The 22,224-nt window shown below is 34.6% G+C and overlaps 1 protein-coding gene across 2 annotated transcripts in view; it reads right to left on the bottom strand.

The window, feature by feature from the left end:
- LOC121429434 (myosin-VIIa-like) overlaps positions 1 to 21,986 on the bottom strand; it is an 80,551-nt gene extending 58,565 nt beyond the window's left edge. Inside the window, exons 1-2 of one of the 2 annotated variants that reach the window (XM_041626427.1) lie at positions 21,918 to 21,986; positions 6,457 to 6,558 (exon numbers count right to left, since the gene is read on the bottom strand). In XM_041626427.1, coding sequence (XP_041482361.1) covers positions 6,457 to 6,474 — 18 coding nt within the window. In that variant the 5' untranslated portion in view covers positions 6,475 to 6,558; positions 21,918 to 21,986. Of the gene's footprint in view, positions 1 to 6,456; positions 6,559 to 11,941; positions 12,344 to 21,917 lie in introns of those variants that run through there. The other variant, XM_041626426.1, reaches the window with a different exon arrangement.
- Between the last annotated feature and the right edge of the window lie 238 nt (positions 21,987 to 22,224).

The raw sequence follows: 22,224 nt of genomic DNA, 5'->3' as shown, positions 1-22,224 counted from the left end.
CCATTGTTTCAAAATTCTCGATACTGCTCAAACAGATTTTCAACTAAAAAGAAAAGAAGGGCTTTTCGTAAAATGGAAACAACCTCAACTAAACCAACAGGTGTGCAATTTCCAAATAATGTTATCCATTTAATTTAACCCACCCCTATCTGATGAATCCATAGACTTTTTTTTTACTGCATTCCATTGAACAATTGAATTCACACCTTATAATCCTGTGTAACTACATTCTTGAAATTTATAATTGACATCCTAACAGTATAAATAGCAATGACTCTGTTAATAATTTTCAGGCTGAGGATGAGGTGCGACACCTCGGAACATGTTCGTTTATTAAAATGTTATGTTCTATTCTTTATTTTTGTCTTCAATTTGGTATCGTGCCGTTCTTTTGGAAGTATCATAATTGATAGTGAATAAAATAGGGGATAGACAAGATATTCAACAAAAATTAAGAGCGATAGAAGAGGACAGGAACTATTGATATTGAGGAATAAAATAAAGGGAGCGTCTTAATAGAGATTAAGAGAAATTAAGATATAGATAGCAGGCGTATGTGTACGTGTGGTTACAAGAGAGGTTGATACTGACTGATGAAATCAAATGATGGATAAATTAGAAGAACTGATGATTGAAGAAATAGAAATAACCCACCCCTCACCTAGTCTGCTGGGCAAACCCTTCACTCGAAATAAGGGTCTGAATGTGCAGCCTACTCATGCCTTGTGTACTGAAGGCTCTCTCGCTCAGGATTGGAACAGCAAGTTTTGTATGTGCTAGTCTTTGCGTGGAGGCACACTTGTTCCAATGAGGGTCTGTGCCTGCAAACTACCCCTCACCCATGATGATGCCAGGTCGTCCTCGACTATACCCGATGTTCAAACTATAACTATGTTGTGCATTAGATTAATAAGGTAAGTTTATCTTTCCACATTTCTAGCTGATTGATTTATTTTAATTATTTTTTTCATTCTTACACATTCATGAAAAACGTACTGCGAAATTTAATGTCACTTCATTGGATATATTTCTTTATTTAATTTATGTATACTGCCACTTCCTGACTCGTTTCCATTGTTTTATTGCTTGGTTTTCCCTCATTCGCCCCGTCAATCATTTTAATCACAGCATCACTATTGAAGTTTAGGGGTGGATCCAACTTTTTCAACGGGGGGGGGGGGTATGCTTATTCAGTAAAATCTTACAAGTTGAAAAAAAAATGTTTCACTCCCAAATGAAGGTAATATATGCCACGAAAAGTCTGAACATTCTTAACAGAACGGAAACACGCAATGACAAGCTCGGTCGCTTTTCTCACTTCAATTTTTTTTTATTTTATGCATCTCCCCCCCCCCGAAAAAAATTCTGCATATAACCAAGGGTCAGGTCACTTACGTATGTCCGTTATTTTACCACAATAAATGTTTTAATGGTTCTCGATGGAGAGGGGGAGGGTGCTACCCCCCCCCCCCCCCCCGTTCCTCTACAGCTCAAATTCACTTTTTTTATCTCGAAGTTTGTTTCGATTTCAAATGGGATTTTCAATTTCAGAAACATTTTCCTTAGTAATTGTTCCCATCCTTTATATTAAAAGCTCTCGCTATGCCTCTTAGAACTTTTTTTTTGTCGTATTTCTCAGTGATATTAGGCATAATCTATTCAGTCTACTCCTAAATCATACCATAATTAAGAGAAAAACCCATCTCGTGCGAGTACTCGTTAGCGCTTTTGCAGATACCGTACCATACCAGCGAGCTCGAAAGAAAATCAGATTGCTCGAACTAAGTTACAACAAAATCACCAAATAGAAAGTATTTCGTGCTTTTGTGCTATCCCAGTGATTGTTACTGAACCTAAACTCATTTTCTTCAGTTAAATGATACAGGTATTGTATTTTTTAATGATGGACGTCCATTTTAGAGACAAAATCGGAATATGCACTGTCACTGTCTTCTCGGCCTCTGCTCACAATGTACGGTAACCGGTACCGTATAGTAGTAGCAGCTATATCCCTGCTCGTACTAGTGGTTTGACGTAGTGACACTGACAGTGATTGTAGCTAGCTACATGTAGTTACTTAGTACTAGCCTTGTACACTTCTTCAAAAGACTTTACTAAATTAGGCCTAACGTTGATCGTATACCCATATATGCTTACTCTCGGGCTTACTCTGTCGTTGTCGCAATGCAGATATCGCCGAGTGAGGGATAAGCACAAACAAGCCTTCACAAAGCACAAGCAAATGTTTATTCCGGCACTAAAACATAACTGAAGACATTCATACTTACAGTTAATTGTCATGATGTTAATCAGGACAATTTAATTCATTGTCTGACTTCAGTGGTTCATCTTTGTGCCTTCAGGATAATATGATCCACCGTTGGGTCTTAGTTAAGACCAAATATTTACTTATTGACAAATATACACCTTTATTTGTTTATTAGAACATTCAGGTACAAAAGATCAGCATAAAATTGTTTTTCATCAATGACCAAAGGAAAACATAAAAACTATAAATCATTATATAATACATGAAAATATAGTCAAAATCTAAGTCAAAAAAAGACAAAGATAACAATACTTGGTAACAGACGGTAGATAAATATTGTGATTATACGAATCAAACTAATATCTATATATCAAATTAAATACATGTATCTAAGGAACGATAAGGTAAGGGAAAAGTGAGTCGAGCAAACATTAGTCTAAAATGTAGACCCACATCAGCAGTGTGTGTACCTCAGCTGATTCAACGAGTCTGCATAGCAGACTATGTCTACGGAGGCTGCAGAAGCTTCGCTCGACCTTTCAGGCTGGTTTGCTGTGCAAACCAGCACCTGACGAGCCATTATGCCATGGTCACATTTGTTCCACGGCGGCCGTACGGCGAGTCGAAAACAGCCGTTTTAACATTTTTTTGTCCAACTACATATTGGTGGTTTGAATCAAAATGGATAAAACGGCTGTTTTCGACTCGCCGTACGGCCGCCGTGGAACAAATGTGACCATGGTATAAGCAAGCATTGGCGTACCTACGGCGGGGGGGGGGGGGTCAGATGGGAGAGAGTGCCCCCCCCCTGACGAGCGACACACAGATGGCCTGCTACTTTGGTCTTGAATTTTGTTTTTTTTGCTTGTAAATTTTTTTTCTGATACGAAATCCTTTATTTGTGGTTGAAGACTTTTTGGCTGGCCAAAATTTTTCCTGGTACGAAATCCTTCATTTGTTCTTGTAGACCTTTTTTTGGGTTGCTTGTCAATTTTTTTTGGCGGACGAATTTGCCCTCCCCCTTGCTGGAAAATCTGAGGTACGCCACTGCGAGCAAGAGAGATGACAGCAGACAATGACAGAGGTGACGTGAATCAGTGAGAGGAGAGAATATAAAAACAATTCTGAAAACTATCATTCAAACAATGAAAGATTAATTAAACTTTAAGAAGATATATGCATATTATGACGATCCGGTGACAATAAATTGACACTTAAAAATATTTTATCTTTGTTCATCCATTAACACCAGCTTGAACGTCGGATATTGAATATAGAGCTTTGCAATATTACACCAAAAAAGTCAAAAGGATTAAAGAATGGAGGAAAAAATGATAGGGATCGAGGGAGAAGTGACCTGAGATATTGATTCAGTAAAAATTTAATGAGACATGGGTCAAATGGAAATATATCAACATAAAAAACGATAAAAATAGAATATGAGGAAACAAGGGAAAAACAACACTGATTATAATTAAGCATGAGTAATCAATTCGTGGTGCAATCATTTAATATGCCTTGTACGTGCTGTGTTTTTGTGACTTGATCGAGTGGTGGGAGAAACAAAGTAGTTTATCATTCCTTATATCATAATAACGGCAGGAGGATTGTTGGGCAATAATGCACTGAAAATATTAAAATTAAATAATTATAGTTGCGAACAAGTGAGAGAATGACGATAAAGGAATGTAAGAAATTAAAGGAAATCTGTTTTTTCCAGCCTCGGTGTCTCTTGCTCAATCTAACCACCCCGCCCCCACGCCCTCTCTATCCATTATCTAATGCTCTCTCCCTCTCTCTTGATCATTCCCCGTCTCTCGTATCTGTCGCTCTCTCCTCTTGCTCGACTCTGTCCCTCCGTTATTGGGTGCTCCCTTTTTCTTGTAACTATTTACAACTTATCCCAGAAAGTACATGATCTCATCTCGACCCGACTTTCGTTCAAAGAAGTTCAGAAAGATGACAATTTGAGGGCGATGACACGAGCGTGCATTAAAATTGTGCACTGGCGCAAAGCTAAACATCAAGCCATGACATTTTTGTTTGGGTTTCGAGGAGATCGAGACGGCATCTTACGGCAATAAGTTGCTGTATTGTAATTTCGAGAGAGACATCGCGGCAAGTCAGGAGGGCTAATTTGAACCATGTGAGTTGTCTAAATTGTGACATTTTATTATCAACATAAGATCGTCCCTCCTTCTGCGGTATTACCGCGGTAATACACGAGATTTTTATTAAAAAAATCTCGTGGTAATTACCGCCGTAATTTCTCTTGGCAGGAGACTCCCGCCGATGGGAATTTGCTGGTGGTAATCGCGCGGTACCCGATCTCCCGTCGACTTACGCGGTACAGCGCGGTAATGTGTCAACTTTATTCCGAGCAATACTGTACATGTCATATAGGCCACATATGAAGGATCAGGGAAAAGACTCATTTGAAAGCAGAACATATTAAAAGGTCTGAAAGCTTTTGAATGAATTTTGGGCTAAAATACTGTGAGTTGAATGAATAGAATTAAACAAGAAAACACTAAAAATTTCATCAAATCTGATAAAAAATAATAAAGTTCTCGCATTTATAAGTTTACGTGTACACTATGTAGTAAAAAGATTTGATGAATGCCTTGATAAATGTCACCATGAATTTCAGAAATCAATGAGCTAATGATGACATGTCCCCTTAAATCTTATGCATGAAATTTGAATTATTTTATTTTCTATAAAAATATATATTCCATCTCACAAAAAAAGTTATGGACAGATCAACGATAACCATTCACAAAGAAAACTTGATCACATTCAGAAAACATGGTGTGATATGGATAATGACCTCATCAGCTCACTTTTCTGCACAGTCATGATCCATGTTTCGCCAAAATAATAAAACACTTTACGAACTAAATTTCAATAATTTAATATCTATTGATGCTTGCATTTAACTAGAAAACCAATTAATAGGTCTAAATTTTGTTTTAGAAAAATACCTACTCATGCTTACAAAAATATGACAAAAAATGCTTGCAGTACTTATAAAAGAAATAATAACTTTTTTTTCATTTCATGAATAAAAGATAGATATTTAACTACATAAAATTACAACAGAGCCAAGTATCTAATTTTGTTTTAAAAAATACAACTTTCCCTAACATTCCTTTTCTTTAAAATATTCATTTTCCCCAAAAGAGTTCAGAAATAAATATGCTAACTTTTTATTCAATTTTGTACATAAAATATAGCTGGGACATAGATCAGAACAGACAAAAACACTTTAATATAGAAAATTACAACTTTTTGGATCCTCTCATTATAAAATAAACTTGAATTTTCCCCCAAATGGTTAAAAAATAATTGTTTCACTTTTTATATAATTTTGCACATAAGTAAATAAAATATAGCTGGGAACAACAGAAAAGAACACTTTATAGAAAAACACAACTTTTGGATCCTCTCTTTATAACATAAACTTGAATTTTCCCCCAAATAGTTTGAAAAATAAACATGTTTCACTTCCTACTACATTTGCCTCTCTCTCGTGATTTGTAAAGAGAAAGAGCTCAATGAGAAAGAATAACAAAAAGCGTTTATTAAAGAAATGCAATATGAAATCATCCATGGGCGAAAGAGTCACACTTTTATAGCAACGTCACAGATCTGTATTGTGTGCCTGTGTGGAGGGCTTTGCTCTACAATGAGACGTTCCAATCCTCCATGGAAAACCATGTAGCACGTAAATATTCCATTTGTGGGGTGTGCATTAATTGCGTGGGATTTTAATAATATGGAGCAGACGGTATACACATGCATTTGCCATGAATCATATTAACAAGTGATTGTTGAAGTTGAAATTTATTGAAATTGTTTTAAAGATCTGGTTATATTCAAAGCCAAATTAAAGTACAAAGTTCATGAAAATTTTGATGAAAATGCTGATACTTTTCTCATAAAGCTAATCCTGAAATAAAAAAAAATATAGACTTCTAGCAGTACAAGAAAAGTTATATATATTATGTCAAAATATAAGTTGAATATTTGTCCCAAGTTTCTCTTAACACATTATTATGAAAGCAAAAAAATATTTAAAAACATGAAATCAAATGAAAATCATTTCACTTACATAAACATTCAGAAACAAACAAAATCAAGAAAATTCCCCCCAACAAAAAACATTTTGTTTTAAGTTTTCATACCTTTACGAGGATGACCATGGTGGCTGTGTGTCGGGTTCTAATCTGACAAGAAATTAATCCTAATTATTTATTCATTCAGGGGGCTACATCCGACCATCAGATCTGAAAAACAAAAGATGACAAAAGGAATTCCCTTTACTTGTAAAGTTTAAAATGAAAATTGTTCTAGAATGTACCTACAAATGGAATGAAAAAGAGGATTCTCGTAATTGCAAAGTTCAAAGTAAACGTTTGTTAGTGTGGTAAAGATGGAACTTTTTTTTCTAAAGAGATATTAATCCATTGAATATTGCATCGACTGTTACACTGCATGTGATTTATTCAAATACATAAGAGAAAATTTCCTAAATTCAGGATAAGTGGACAATATTATTTCCAAATCAAGGCAGCACACATTATTATGAATATCAATTTTTATGTAGTTGGCATTATTCTTAAAAGTATTGATTTCAAGCCAGTGATCACGGATCGGTGAGAAATTCCTCTGAAATTTTATCACTGATTCACGTGCTGAAGAGTGAGTGCTGTCTACTCATGCAAGATAGATCTATAAACTACATGTATGTATGTTATGACAAGTAATGAGATTTAATCCAACATCTGAAGTTGTAAAATCTAAAAAATTTAAATCATATTGAAAAAAGGCTTTCCCCTCATGGCTACATGCTCCATTTCACAAGAATTTGAGGTAAATTGCAAACGTTTTTATTGATAGAAATTCTTTCAAAGATTAGACCGACTCTTGCCTAGAGCAGTGTATTTCGACCAAAGGTGAATGAAAGAATTGCATGAATTGTTCAATCAATAGTCATTCTAAAACTATTGTATCTACACAAGAACCATTCACAAAAAAATGAAAGATTTTTTTTTATACTATTTTCCCCTTTTCAGGATCCTTAACAGGATTCATGAAGTCCTCTGTTTTAAAGGGATTACGTAAATTTTGTGGAGGTTTGCAAAAATCTGAGTTAAGGTACCCGGCAAGCTTTTAAAAGACAAGTCCACCCCCCCATAAAAAAAAGAAGGTTGATTTGAATAAAAAGAGAAAAATCCAATTAGCTTAACCCTAAAAATTTCATCGAAATCGAATGTGAAATAAAGTTATGATATTATTCTTGCTTAATTTCACAAAACAGTAATATGCACATTCTGGTGGGTATGCAAATGAGGAGACTACATCCTCCACTCACTATTTCTTTTATATTTCATCATATGAAATAGGGAATATTCTATTTTTCTCCTCATTGTCAAGTGAAACAATGATTAATTCCTCCCTGAACATGTGGAATTGCCATTGATTTAACATTTTCTGGTTCAGTCAAGTTGGTCATTATTGTCAAATCTGAAAAAATGGAAATTATTGTATAATTCAAACAATGAAAAACAAAAGAAATAGTGAGTGAGGGACATCATCAACTGTCTCATTTTGCATGTCTCTGAGTTGTGCATATCACTGTTTTGTAAGAAAAAAAAATAAGTTAAAATTTAAAATGTCACAACTAACTTATTTTACATCTGAATTCAATGAAATTTTCACTGTTATGATAGTTTGATTTTCCTCCCAACATTGTTCTGGGGTGGACTTGACCTTTAAATGCAATATGCATGCAACAATATTTCAAGAGTAATCCCTGAAAATTTAATTTCAAAAGCACCACTACATGCTTTGAAATAATGGGAAAAAGGTGATTATTTTCCCTTTATGGCCTACTGTGTTAGGCATCAATATGGATGCTTTATTATCACATTAGTGATAACATGATCTGATTAGTGGAGCTTTTTTTTCTCAGGTGATTCCTGTCCATGTAAAGGTTTGCAGAGTCAAAGAAGAAATAAATAGCTCCTGAATGAAGCTGAATGATCCCTTTCATTTGAATGAAGGTACATGCAAGAAGTGCACAAGTTTGTGTCATTTACAAAGACTAAAGATAAAGGGGAAGTTCACCTTGACGAAAGGTTTGTTGCAAAAATGCCAGAAAAAAATAATAAAAATGGGTGAAGAATTGAGGAAAATCCATCAAAGATTAAAGAAAGTTATCAGAATTTAAAGTTTTTGATTTGTGACTTCAGGGTGAACTTCCCCTTTAAATTAAATTTTTTCTCATAACTAAGTACATGAAAAATACATTCACTGATTTCCAATTATTCAAAAAGAATTATTTTTTTTCAGGATGACCCAGATGAGTAATTCTTGAGGGAGGGGGGTTGAAATATAATGAAGTAGCTAGCTCATAAAATCTTGTCTATAATTTATTTTACTCAGCCGATTCATAACATTTCCACACACTTTACATGCAATAACACCAATAAAAAGACAAAAACAACAAATTTAAGGTCCTTAGTTCTTACAGTACGTGTGCTGCACACCTCATGAAACTTTAGGTGGTTTCAAACCGCCTCAATCATAAGAATCCCCGTTAAATTACGAGAACTTTTTAAGGCTAAAATATACCCATTAATTATTCCTGCATTCACACCGCCCGAAACATACCCTTCGGGATAAGTTCCTGAAGTTACGAGCATGCGCAGTATGGTCTGATAAGCAGGCAAGGCGCGAGATTCAAAATCACTAGCCCCACAGCGCCCGCGCCCAACGACACACTGGGCTAAAAGTTCCCGTAAATTGCTTTCACATTGCCAAAATAACTGCAACCTTGGAAAAATCCCCGCGAAAGTTAAGTAATTTCGCCAAGTACCTACTATTTAGCGGGTATTTTCTTTCGGGGAAATTACGCGTAGTTTGCTTTCCAAAATACCTGGTACTTTCTGATCGGGGTAAATTTCCCGATCAGAGAATACCTGGAACTGACGAACTTCGAGGTGGTCTGAAACCACCTTTTGTGTGTCATTTCTGTCACAAATTCTGACAAATGTTTCAAGAAAGAAATTCTAGCACTGTACAAAGAGAATGAGTACATCCAAAGTAATTAATATTCATTCAATCCATTATAACGACAATCCATTCAATTCATCGCATTTTTATCCCCCATATTCATGTACTTTGAAAGCTCAAAGGTCTATGATTTTGTTTGATATATAGGCTAGATGGGCTGTCCTCCTTTCTTGAGTAAACAATTAGCTTTTATTCATGGAAAATAGCCATGTCATGTTGAGGGGATAACTTCCCAGTTCTTTGCGAAAAAAAAACTGTTTAAATATTTTTTTTTAAGTTTGTGTACTTTGTTCTCTGAAAAGAAATAGAATTTTGTTTTTAGATGAAAATGATTTAGTTTATTATGCAATACTGAAAACATACATGTAAGTGGAAGATGAGTGAAAGTTAAATCACTGTAATTTAATGACTGAAATGTTAATTTCTTAAGGTACTTTCACCTTAAATTATATATTAATGTATAAACAGTTGAAATGTTAAAGTTACTGTCATTTCATTATATCAAAAAGAAATATTAGAAGCACAAAGTCATATGAATTTGATCTGTTTGACAGAATATAAAATTCATAATGTTTTTAGTCTCCAGAAGAAACAACCAAATCCTGTGGGATTTTATTACACTCAAGTGGAAATGGCCATATGTGTGTAAAAAGAAATATTGGACATAATAAAGTAGGCCTACACATATCTATTCTTTTAAAAATACATTCATTGTATATTTTGTACTTGTTGGATTGCAAGGCTGATCTGCTATAAAAACAAATTTGATGCCTTGTTCAAATGGGACTAATAAAGCAATAACACAATAATAATGACTTAATGAGACAGACATGTACAAGACAAACATGTACAGAACGATTATTAGATTTTTTAATTATCTGTCTTGCCACTGTACACTGGTACAAACGGAAGTAAAAATGTAATATTGATATTGAAATATAGATATGAAATTAACTGGTCTTGACAGGAACATCAAATAATTGCCTGCAAAACCGATCTATATCATCCTATCCTAATGGGGGCAGTACCAAAGGTTAGCAGCAATAAGTTCATTTTCCCCTAAACCAATGGTCTGTCAATTATTATATTACCTAGTACACCGTACAGTTGCAAATACTTTTGGTTTCCAATATTCTTAGTTTGTAGTGCTCATTAAACTAACAAATTTTTAGCTGTTAGGTTACTTGTCAGTCCTCTGGAAAATGCTAAAAATGGCAGTAAACCTAAGACACTTTGACATGCCATGCATTGATCCTGTGGTTCATTATCATGAAAGTGAACCAAAATGAGAAGTTTTGAGCGGAAAATATGAATGAAGGAACATGTAAAACATCTGCTCTTGATGTGGATTTGGGTAGTGTGCATTTTACTTTTCAAATTGCAGCAATTTTCCTTTTGAAATTGTAATAAAAATATAATGAACATAAAATTAATAATTACATTGTAATTATCAAGCAATACACACATACATGTGGTGAGGTCCAGCAGAAACTAGTAAATACTGTATTGCCTTTTTAAGAAAGAACCATGTTTCAAGAGTGCATGTATAGTACAAAGACAATTTTAAACACAGGTTGATTCTCAACTGTGACTTAAATTTTATTGCTAATGAACACTTTCATTGTGGGCATCAGCAGGAATGCAAGGCAAGACAAGTCAAACAAATTCTTTACTTCTCAGAATTAAAGGGATACCTTTGTCCCTCTGATATAAAACTCATTACTAAAACATATATAGAATATGCCAATTAATGGTGAATTTGTTTGCATATGAACAACATGACGAACATTGTACTGATCAAAGAGTTCAGTGAAGTTTGTTTAGTGTACTTTAGATAGTGGTAAAACCACAAATACCACCCTCTAAATAAATAAAAATTTATGATTTTATACATGAATTTACATTATACCAAATGGGAAATATATAAAAAGTATGTTACATCCAGAAATACATGATGAATGTTCTATTCATTGAAAGTATATTATCTCCCTGGTAGAAAAGCATTAAAAACTTAATTCTTATCACTGATAACAAGTGAAAACTTGAAAAATTAGGATGTTGTATTTTGTTAAAATAATAAGTTTAAAAATCAATGTCAGTAACCTGTGCAATTGAATATAAATACTTTGTATTGTAATGTGTCCACTGTGGTAAAATACTAAAATGTGATAGAATTTGATAGGAATGTCATTTTTTATTAATAATATCACCAGATGATAAAAAAGTAAATTTAGTTTGGAAATCACAAAAATGTATGTACATTTTTTTTATTACATGTACATAATTATTTGATATTAGTACTTAACATAACAGAATAGATATATTAATTCTAAGCACTAATGAAAGAAAACGGAGAAGATACCTGTGTCCAGATGGCCAATATTTTCATTATTTCTGCTTAAAATTCTGATCCCTACTTTTACAGCTTAGTAATTATATGTAGCACCAAGCTATCTTTTCCAATTTACTCAGAATAAGTATTAACAACATTACACTAAGAGGTAAACTAAACATTGACAATCATCAACCCACTTAGAGTTATTACTTGCCATTAAAGGTGGTCAATTAAGCCCAGTAGCCCAGGACACTCACGTAATTAAATCTGATGTTATCTCTCTCCGATGACCAAATTAACAAACACTCCCCCTTCCGCTTAAAGTTCAATACCAGCTGGTGAGTTGTCGTCTGCGTCAGTCTTTTGCCAATGTGGCAGTGCTGAACTGAACAAATCTCTCTCTCTCTCTTGATAATTTACACAGATAGACACACACCACTATGAAAACATGAAGATGGACCAATATGGCTAAGTTCTCAAAAAAATACACAATAGTTCTATTTTATGCAAGAATGGATCCTCCTATATTGCAGCGCACGATACTCCTCCCGGCTTCCCCCCTTGGGTTAAGTGGTAGAAGGTCCGTGTATTTCATGCATTACCATTGGAGCGAGCACACTTGGTATGTACTCTGAGGGGTGCTGCCCAAGCTTTGGGCTGGGCACACAACCGAGAACAGGGGTGTATGCGTAATAAGAGCGAGGGTGAGGGGAACAATAGGCGGCATACCTATATGACAATAGGAGAGCTCAACACAAATATATGTGACTCACTACACAAGGGACACAGTTCAGTGGGCATAGGGCGAGGATAGTCTCCGGGATCAGACCTTCATGTTATTATATAATGATTATCACAACGGTTGTGAAGTTTATATCCATGGTTAAACTCATCTCCATCCACTAATGCTAAAGTTGTTAACAATATAGTTGTTATGAATTCTTTTTACAACAATATATCTGTTTTTTTGAACTTCAGATAAAAGTATCGATTCACTTGTGCATAATGTGCCCAGTCTGGGAGACAAACAACAATGGACTTGATTTTTCTTTTTATTCTACCATTTTTGCTTGGTATATGATCTTCATGGGAAAGGTGACGATGACACAAGTTCTTGACAACAAGAACCATTTTTATTCTACTTTTTACAAATCCCACACAAAATGGAAGCCTGCGACCCCACCCCGTACCCTATTCAATAAATCCAGGACCCACAATTGATGTAAAACATATTAAAACATTTGGGCATTTGCATTTCAATATAAAAGCCTTTTAAAAACAAACTTTTTTCAGACTTAGAGTGTGAGATAAAAGATAATGTATAGTAAGTCTACATCTCCCTAAGATAGGACACATTCAACTTAACACTATACAAAATGTTATAACATGTACACGGTAGTATGCCACTGAAATAGTTATAGCTTGAAAACTGATAATTGGAAGTAACGGGGTAAATAAAAAAAAAAAATGAATTATGTGTAAGTTGATAAGCTTCTTTTTATCATTCAACTTGAAAAACCTTAAAGGAGAATGAAACCTTTGGACCAAGATAGCTTGTGTGAAAACAGAAAAATCAAAGAAACAGATCAACGAAAGTTTGAGAAAAATCGGACAAGTAATGAGAAAGTTATGAGCTTTTGAATATTGCAATCACTAATGCTATGGAGATCCTCACATTGGCAATGCGACAAAGATGTGTGATGTCACTCTTGAACAACTCTCCCCATTACTTTAGTATATATTTCACTAAAATTGCCTCTTTTATCACATCTATCAGTAGAACATGTATTCTTTCTATAGGAGGGCATGTAATACAGATTTTTAAAGAATACATCATGGATAAAGAGTTTGTATCACCATACGAAAAAGCAAAAAGACAAATTTTCAGGGTATTTTATAGTCTAACAAAGGGAAAGTTGTTCATCAGTGACATCACACATCCTTGTCGCATTGCCAATGGGGGGATCTCCATAGCATTAGTGATTGCAATATTCAGATGCTCATAACTTTCTCATTATTTGTCCGATTTTTCTCAAACTTTCTTTGTTCTTATTCTTTGATTTTCTGTTTCGACACAAGCCTACTTGTTCCAAAGGTTTCATTCCCCTTTAACAAAAATTACTGGGTCATGGGCAATAAAGGTGATTTCCATAGTCCTCCTAACGTTTAATATATGGAAATAATGCATACACCTGTATGGAGGGAGGAAATTATATTCTTGTGATATTCTCTGGCTTGAAAATTCTTTTTCCCATAATTAGGGTATTTAAAGCAAAAACTTACAAATTATTATAGTTTGCAAATTTGATACACACTTATCAAGGAAGGATATAAATGTAACTAAATGAAATCACTGAAGGACCATAACATTTTGCATTGATTCTGAAATTCTGAAGTATATTTTACAGGCCAAAACAAGAATTTCCATAAGGAGGTAGTTGTCAGCAATAAAACAGGGGCTGAAGTGCAAGACTAGAAGTAAACTGTGAAAGAGGCGAGGCAGTTTTGCACCGGGTGAACTTTGTGCAGTTTTTATTTGAGAACTACGTGTATGGCACGCAATCAAACAGATATCTCAGATAGGATGATCATCATTCTAAACATCTTCATAATATCCTGCCTCGTGTCATCGAATGCTAAATATGATTAGACGAAGTTGATGTGCTGCCAGACTGAAGCATCATGTGCCCGTTTCATAAAACTTGCTATAATAACATATTTGCGGTAACAGTTAGAAGCTATTGAAACCCTTCCATTTGATTGGCTGACTGATGACAGTTAATTTGTTATAACAACTACAGGTGTATTTGTTAAAATAACATATCATTATGAAACAAGACCTAGATGTAAAATTGTTGAAATAGTTTTAACTGTATAAATTTTAGCTTACTATGTTGAGAAACACACGTAGAATGTACAAACAAAATAGAATGTACGCTAAAGAGATTTCTTGCAATTAAAATAAAATATAATGGTTGATCAATTAATGTTACAATCAGTATATGGAAAAGTTAAGTGTCACTGCCATATATACATGTAGAACTTTGTTAACATCTACAAACAAATGGTTTTAACTAAGTTCAGAGCCTCCTGCTACACAAAGAAAAGAGTACATATATCTAGCCACACTAAAGTAGTGAATCAAATATTTGCAATAAATTTGATTTTATTTCAATTTTAATCAAGCTACACTCACTGTATGAAGTAGATCAGAAATCAAGTGCAAATTTGTAATTAACACCAATTCTTATGATTGATTTTAGGACCAAAACAGACTTTCAATTAAATGCAAGTTTCTTGCAAACAAGGTGCCCAATAGTAATTTTGTGATTTTTTTAAAGTGATACTGTAAATATTCGAAATACACCAAACAAGACCTGCCACCATAGAATGACAAGACACCATATGGTAGAGTCAGTAAACTGTAATTCATCATCGCCGCAAGTGCTCCCACATATTCAATGTACACAAACTAAACATTTACAGGTATGCATTTTCAATACTCTGAATTTCCTGACTTGATTGAAATAATGATGATGATGATGATGATAACAATAATAATACAATTAATAAATGAAAATAATAATGGTAACAAAAATAATAATAACAACATGAAAGCACAAGTCCATCTTAAGAAAAAGTTGATTTGAATAAAAAGAAAAAAATCCAACAAGCACAACACTGAAAATTTCATCAATATTGGATGTATAATAAGATAGTTATAACATTTTAAAGTTTCGCTTAATTTCACAAAATAGTTATATGCACAACCTGGGCGGTATGCAAATGAGGGAAGTGATGACATCACTCACTCACCATTTCTTTTGTATTTTATTATATGAAATATGAAATGTTCTCATTTTCTCCTCATTGTCATGTGAAACAAAGTTTTATTTTGCCCTGAACATAGTCTATTGTTTAACATTTCATGGTTGAGTCAAGTTGGTCCTTATTGTCAAATCTGTAAAATTTGAAATATTGTATAATTCAAACAATAAAAAACAAAAGAAATAGCGAGTGAGGGACATCATCGATTCTCTCATTTGCACATGACCAAATTGTGCATATAATTATTTTGTGAAAAATAAGCGAAACTTTAAAATGTCCTAACTTTCTTATTTTTCATCCAATTTTGATGAAATTTTCAGCATTATGCTTCTCTGATTTTTCTCTATTGATTCAAATCAACATATTTGAGGTGGACTTGACCTTAAATATAATGATAGCAATAATAGAAGGCATTTATAGTTATAGAGCTCAATTTATTTGGAATACTTTCAGTTAAAATTCTTTGTTTCTCAGATAAAATGTAAGTTTCAGTTATAAGATTATTCTAGAAGTTTGTCCTCTTGCAAAACATGCATCCAGAGGTCTATAATCATGTACTGTAGTCCCAACATAACACCACATCCGGAAAATGTTTAAGTTTTGCAGGTGAAATGTGACATGTGAAACCCCCCTGGCAGTTTCTCTTGTATAATATTTATTATTACATAATTTTTCTTTGTGACATTCCAAAATATGTTCTCTTTAAACTCTTGAATTTATACTTCAATAATAAAGCCAAATAAATAAAGTTTAAAAAGGGCCAATTGATAGGGTGTCCTATTGACTGGTCTCATGTCCCATATTATTAGCCTGAGAAGTTTTTTGCTTGCATTTTCTCCATTTGTACTGGAATACAGTAATGTACATGCCCAATAGCAACGTGGCCTTATTACCCTAAAATATTGAATGAAAACAAAGAATTTCCTTGAAAAGCTCACAAAAATGAAAATACATGAATAAAACCCCGTGGCAAAATGGGCCAAAATTTTGAAGGGCTCAGAAATGGAGCAAATCTTTTAAAAAGATGTAATAGTGGAGCGTTGTGGCCCAGTGGATAAGTCTTCTGACTTTGAAACAGAGGGTCGTGGGTTCGAATCCCAGCCATGGCGTAATTTCCTTCAGCAAGAAATTTATCCACATTGTGCTGCACTCGACCCAAGAGAGGTGAATGGGTACCTGGCAGGATTAATTCCTTGAATGCATGAGCGCTGAAAGGCAGCTCAAGCTAAAGCCGGGGTAATAATAATAACAACGCGCCTCGGAATAGAATATTTCTAGATAGATGGCGCTATATCTATTATTATTATTAGGGCAAATTTCTTAAACTTTTTAATCCAAAATTCTAAACTGTGGTAATTTTGCAGTAATATGCAGAAAGTCATATTGAATTTCACCCTTTACTTTCCTTTCCTTTTTTCCTTATTTTTTCTTGGTGATGAAAATGTGAGAGAGCCCCCACTCATTGTTATGACAATGTTATAACCATCTACTTTTGAATGACCTTTTGACCTTGCTCTAGTCGAAAATTGATCTAAAATTTTACCCATGGACAAACTGCTAAAGCATGACAAGCTTTATGGAACATAAAAAAGACAGATTATTTTTTTCAAAATTTGAGAAAATTCATTTCAATAAACACCTAATTTCTTTGACCTTTTATAACCTTTGACCTTCATTTGTAAATGCATTATTCATTTCATATAATTTGTGATATGAAAAATAACCATGCATTTTTGTTTCTTTTGTTGAAATATAGAAAATGTCAATTTACTATCAAAATAAATCTGATAATATCTTAGACCTCATCCAGTTGCCAAATACTAAGCTGCCTACTCAATGTAATTCAGGCGCGGGTCTGAAGGGCAGGGTGGTGGAAAATGCACACCCCTTAATATTGTGAAGGAAAAAAAATGACACACCCTGTAGTACAATTACCTTATTGGAGGTAAGATGACCTCCATTTGTTAACAGATAAACTTTTTTCTTGCTTATCAATTTTTTCTGAATGCCAATGCTGGTTATTTGTGAGTGATACCGCTTTTTTGAGGGGGGGGGGGCTTGTCAAACTTCATTCAGCATTCCCTTCAAAACGTTCTTGTTTAATGCTGATACCTAATAGTCTTATATTGTAATCTAAGTGTCCAGAATTCTTCATGAGAAGCTATCGTGAGGCAAATAAGTCATTAACTTTAAATGCCTACATCCAGGGTATTATCCAAGGTATAACAGAATAAGAACTTACAATTTCATAATTTTGAAATACTTAAAGGTAAATGCTAGTTTTGGTAACGATATCAAAATGAGTTCGTACAGAATCCAATGAAATGACCACCAAAGTGTCTGTTTGTATTATAAATAAAACGCATGTGCCAAAGAATTCTGGAAGAAATTGTGTAATTGCTGAGAAATCAGCAAATAAGCACAGGAATCGGGTAGGGCGTCGGGCCCGACGCCCTAAGCAATAATTATACATTGTCCCACGTGCGCTTATCTGTGTTGGGGATCTTCGGTGTGAACATTTTTCAGATGTCAAGATTTCAAGATTTCACAAAGTTCAGTTAATGTAACTGTACCAGATCTAGATCCTCGATGATATACTGACAATTAAGCCTTGTTTTACAGACTTTCTCATGAAATCAGTGTTTACTGCAACTACTGGAATTTCTCTTTAAATCTTTATCTTTGGTAAAAGCTTTCAAGTTGATACTCCATCAACTTTCCTGACCTCCAAATAAAATATAACATTCTGCCTAGTAACCTGAAATCATAACTGCATTTGCTCATTTGGGACTTAAATGCCTTTAATATCACCTTGAAAATTCTGAATCATAATCTTGGTTTAAGTTGTTTTTTTGTATCACATCATGGTCATATAGATCTTTTAAGAATTTATGGTCCCGATGGGTGTTTCATAAAGCTGTTCTTAAGTGAAGATCGACTTTAAGAACGACTGGTGATCCTTTTTTGTGGTAAATGGTATATTCATAGGAGATGGTACTGTATAATAGCGCGTGAGGAAGGATCACCAGTCGTTCTTAAAGTCGCTCGTAACTTACGAACAGCTTTATGAAACGGCCCCCTGATTATGTTGCATAAACATTAAGGCAAATAATCAGTGGCAAATTTCAAGAAATGGTTCCATCATCCTTATACTTTTCAACTCCAACCTGCTCATGACTCTATTGGAAAAGTGGCACCTAAGTTACGCGTATGATCATGTATTCATTTAATTTATTGATTCAAATAATTTCATTTCCATCCCGAATACCAATTTAACTTACATGTAGTCACAATGAGACAAAACGATGAAGGTGCGAACTCTGCTGAGGTTTGGATAAACACACTCTAAAAACAAATCAGTAAAATCGACTAGACAAGTAGTCAGCTGGGTGCAACTGATATGGCAATCACTGATTTTCACTTTTCTATAATTAATAGGATATTTATATTGCGCACATGTCCACCTTGTTAGGTGCTCAAGGCGCTCCTATATTTCTGACATATTCTATTCAGAAATAACTCTGTTCCAGTAAAATACAACTAGAAAATAGTTAAAAATTAATAGAATAACAGTTGCACCCAGCTGACCCTATTAACTAGTCATTTTTGACTGATTTGTTTTTAGAGTGCAGCAGCCCAGGACCAAAATCCAACTAAAACCAGTTGGATTTCCAATTGGTCTCAATTGCTTTTAATTGGGGTTAACCCTAATAATTTCCCGTTGAAACAAGTTGGGCAACTGGAAATCCTAACTGGAACCAGTTGGGTAACTGGAAATGACTTCCAACTGGAATTTTGATTTCCAACTGGAACCAGATGTGTAACTGGAAATCCTAACTGGAACCAGTTAGGCAACTGGAAATCCTAACTGGAACCAGTTGGGTAACTGGAAATCCTAACTGGAACCAATTGGGTAAAGTGCAACATTTGGCTTAAACAGTATGACCAAGCGTGTGAGCGAGCCAATATACATATAAGCCTATGTTACGATACATCTTCCACAATCTATTTGGCACATGTATATGAATAAAGGTGAAAATAAGTTACTTAAAATTTTAAAAGGTGCAATAATAATAACAATTCAATAATAAGAGTAAGTTTACAATAGAAATAATATAATAAATATAGATTGATCTAGGTACTATAAAGTGCGTTTCAGAAAAAAAGGTAATTCAAATCTAAAGGGCTAATATTCAAATTATATTTAATTTTGTGAAATTATTGTGCTTGAATATGAAAGAAAAACCCACCAGCTTTCTATTGATACCCTATGTGTGGTATTTGCTCTACGCATGACCGAATTGATGTTGAAGACAAAAGGTGCAGAGACCACTTTTTCGAAAACTCTATGAAAAGGCAGAGGCTGATGTAAATACCTTCATCAATGTCTGAGCTGGCAAAAATCTTTTGATTGGACCCTTTTTCTTCCAAACGAGTATTAAGTAGCTTCCACACATTAACAATAAGATCATATCACAGTTGGACCAACATTTTGAGAGGCATTTTTAAGGAATGTATACAGGATTCTTTGGACCAAAGAAGCCTGTATACATTCCTTACAAATGCCTCTCAAAATTTTGATCTTGGAACGAAGGGCAGGCACGCCGTCCTGAATCCACCAAAGTTTGGTGGATTCAGGATGGCGCGCCTGCCCTTCGTTCCAAGATCATTCGTGATAGACTCAGAGGACTCTTTGGACATTGAGTTGTTGCCCTCAACCATGGCATTGAAAGGCCACCATAAGCGCCTGACCGGCAGCCCTGAGATTATTTCCTTTAGGGACACTTAAAAATAATTTTTTTGCAAGTCCTCCACAAGATTTTGATGGCTTGCAGTGCCTAATTCGATATGAGGATGCTTTGCACAATGATCCGGCATTACCATTGGTGAGACAAGCTGTCCAAGATATCCTCCCACTCTTCCTGCTTTGTTTTCAAAGGAGAGGAGGACATGTTGACCGTGCTGGTCATTAAGACCACGCTGATCATTTCTGAAAAAATGCCTCAAGTAACACTTCATTCCAAAAATTACTTTGGAAAACATAATATTCTATCAAGTGCACATTTTACCCACTTTACCAAAAACTTGGAAAAAGTGATCTCTGCACCTGTTGTCTTCAACATCGATTGATTTGGTCATGTGTAGCAAAAATGGTACAAATAGGGTATCAATGGAAAGCTGATGAGTTTCTCATTTATATCCATGCAGAATTATTTCACAAAATTAAATATGATCTGAATATCAGCCCTCTAGATTTGGATTACCTTTTTTCTGAAACGCACTGTATACATGTGTCATTGTACATTTCACTGACACCTGGCACTGACATAACAATACAGACTTTTTCAATGTCACATACACTGGTACAGTAAAAAATAGTATTAGTATTAGGCCTATTTTGATTTCTTTATATTATTTATTCAACCAACTTAAAAAAGTACATACACAATACATCAGAAAGGAACAATTACAGTACATGAACATGCAAAGAAATGCGGGAACGGCATGTGGGTCAGGGGGCACAAAAGCGAAATTTAGCACTGTTGCCCGAAGGCAGGTGCCCCCACACGTGCGGTTCCCAAGACATAATTAAAATATAAAAATACTCTTACACGAAATATTATAAGTTCAAAAAAAGGGGAATGCAAATAAAAAAAGGGGGCAAAAAAATTATTAAATAGATAGGTCAAGAGATGCATTTAGAAAAAAATTACCACTGCAAAAATGTAGAAACATAACGTAATAAAAAAATAACAGTAATATGAAAGGACTTCAAAGGAGCATTCTAAATAAGCTTGCAATAGAAATTGAAAATTCAAATATATTTGTTTTAACAGATCAGGTGTAACTGGAGTTCAGAAAAAAAGAAAGAAGGGGGGTGGTAGTCGGAAGTCCAAATTGGAATGTGTCTCATCTCCATGATCTCGATTATAAATATGCCAAGAGTCTGATTCTTCTGTCTTTTGCATTATATTGAATATTGGCAGGATTGGCTATGATCATGTTTTTAGAAAATATCATAGGAGCAAATTATCAAAAAGGCAGACACAACATAAACAACACAGCCACTAACACTAGCCAGCCTAAAATAATGCATTAGGTTGCACCTGCACACTCTAGATTGACTGCAACCACCGACGCTAACTCCGTTCGCAACGGAATCCCACTGGGCAATCTTACTCGGCAGCGCAGGCAGATCGCAGACGATACCAACATATACACAAACCAACTGGCAACAGGTGTCTACTCTAAATCATCATAAGAACGCCTCAAATGAGCTGTTCAACGTTCTTGAACCAACACACCCCAACTACAATTTACATATCATCCTAATCACACACGACAATAAGCTATTTAAGATGTTATAATGGAGTAATCAAGAGTTAAAATATGTTAATTCCTCACCGGTAATTGGCCCGAATCGCTAAATTGATCTTGTTTTCAAAGAGCCCACTCAAATGAAGCCATATATTTTGATACCCGATGAACGATCGCAATAAGAAAATTAAGACCAAGAAAGGGTACCATTCTTTTTGAACAGGTGTCAATTGCAGAGGTGGCGTCAGACTTCAAAGATTCATCGCCATCGAGGGTTAAACTAAATGGCCACGCCCAGTAGTTGTACCCCCGCTACCACCTGTCAAGGTAAAAAAAAAAAAAGAGAAGAACTTAGGAAAGCATGAAATATAAACATGAATGCATGCCAAATTAT

Source organism: Lytechinus variegatus, chromosome 16 (genome assembly GCF_018143015.1).
Source record: "Lytechinus variegatus isolate NC3 chromosome 16, Lvar_3.0, whole genome shotgun sequence".
Classification (NCBI taxonomy): Eukaryota; Metazoa; Echinodermata; class Echinoidea; order Temnopleuroida; family Toxopneustidae; genus Lytechinus; species Lytechinus variegatus.
Note: the sequence above shows the minus strand (reverse complement) of the source record. Positions and strands in the feature narration are given on the sequence as shown.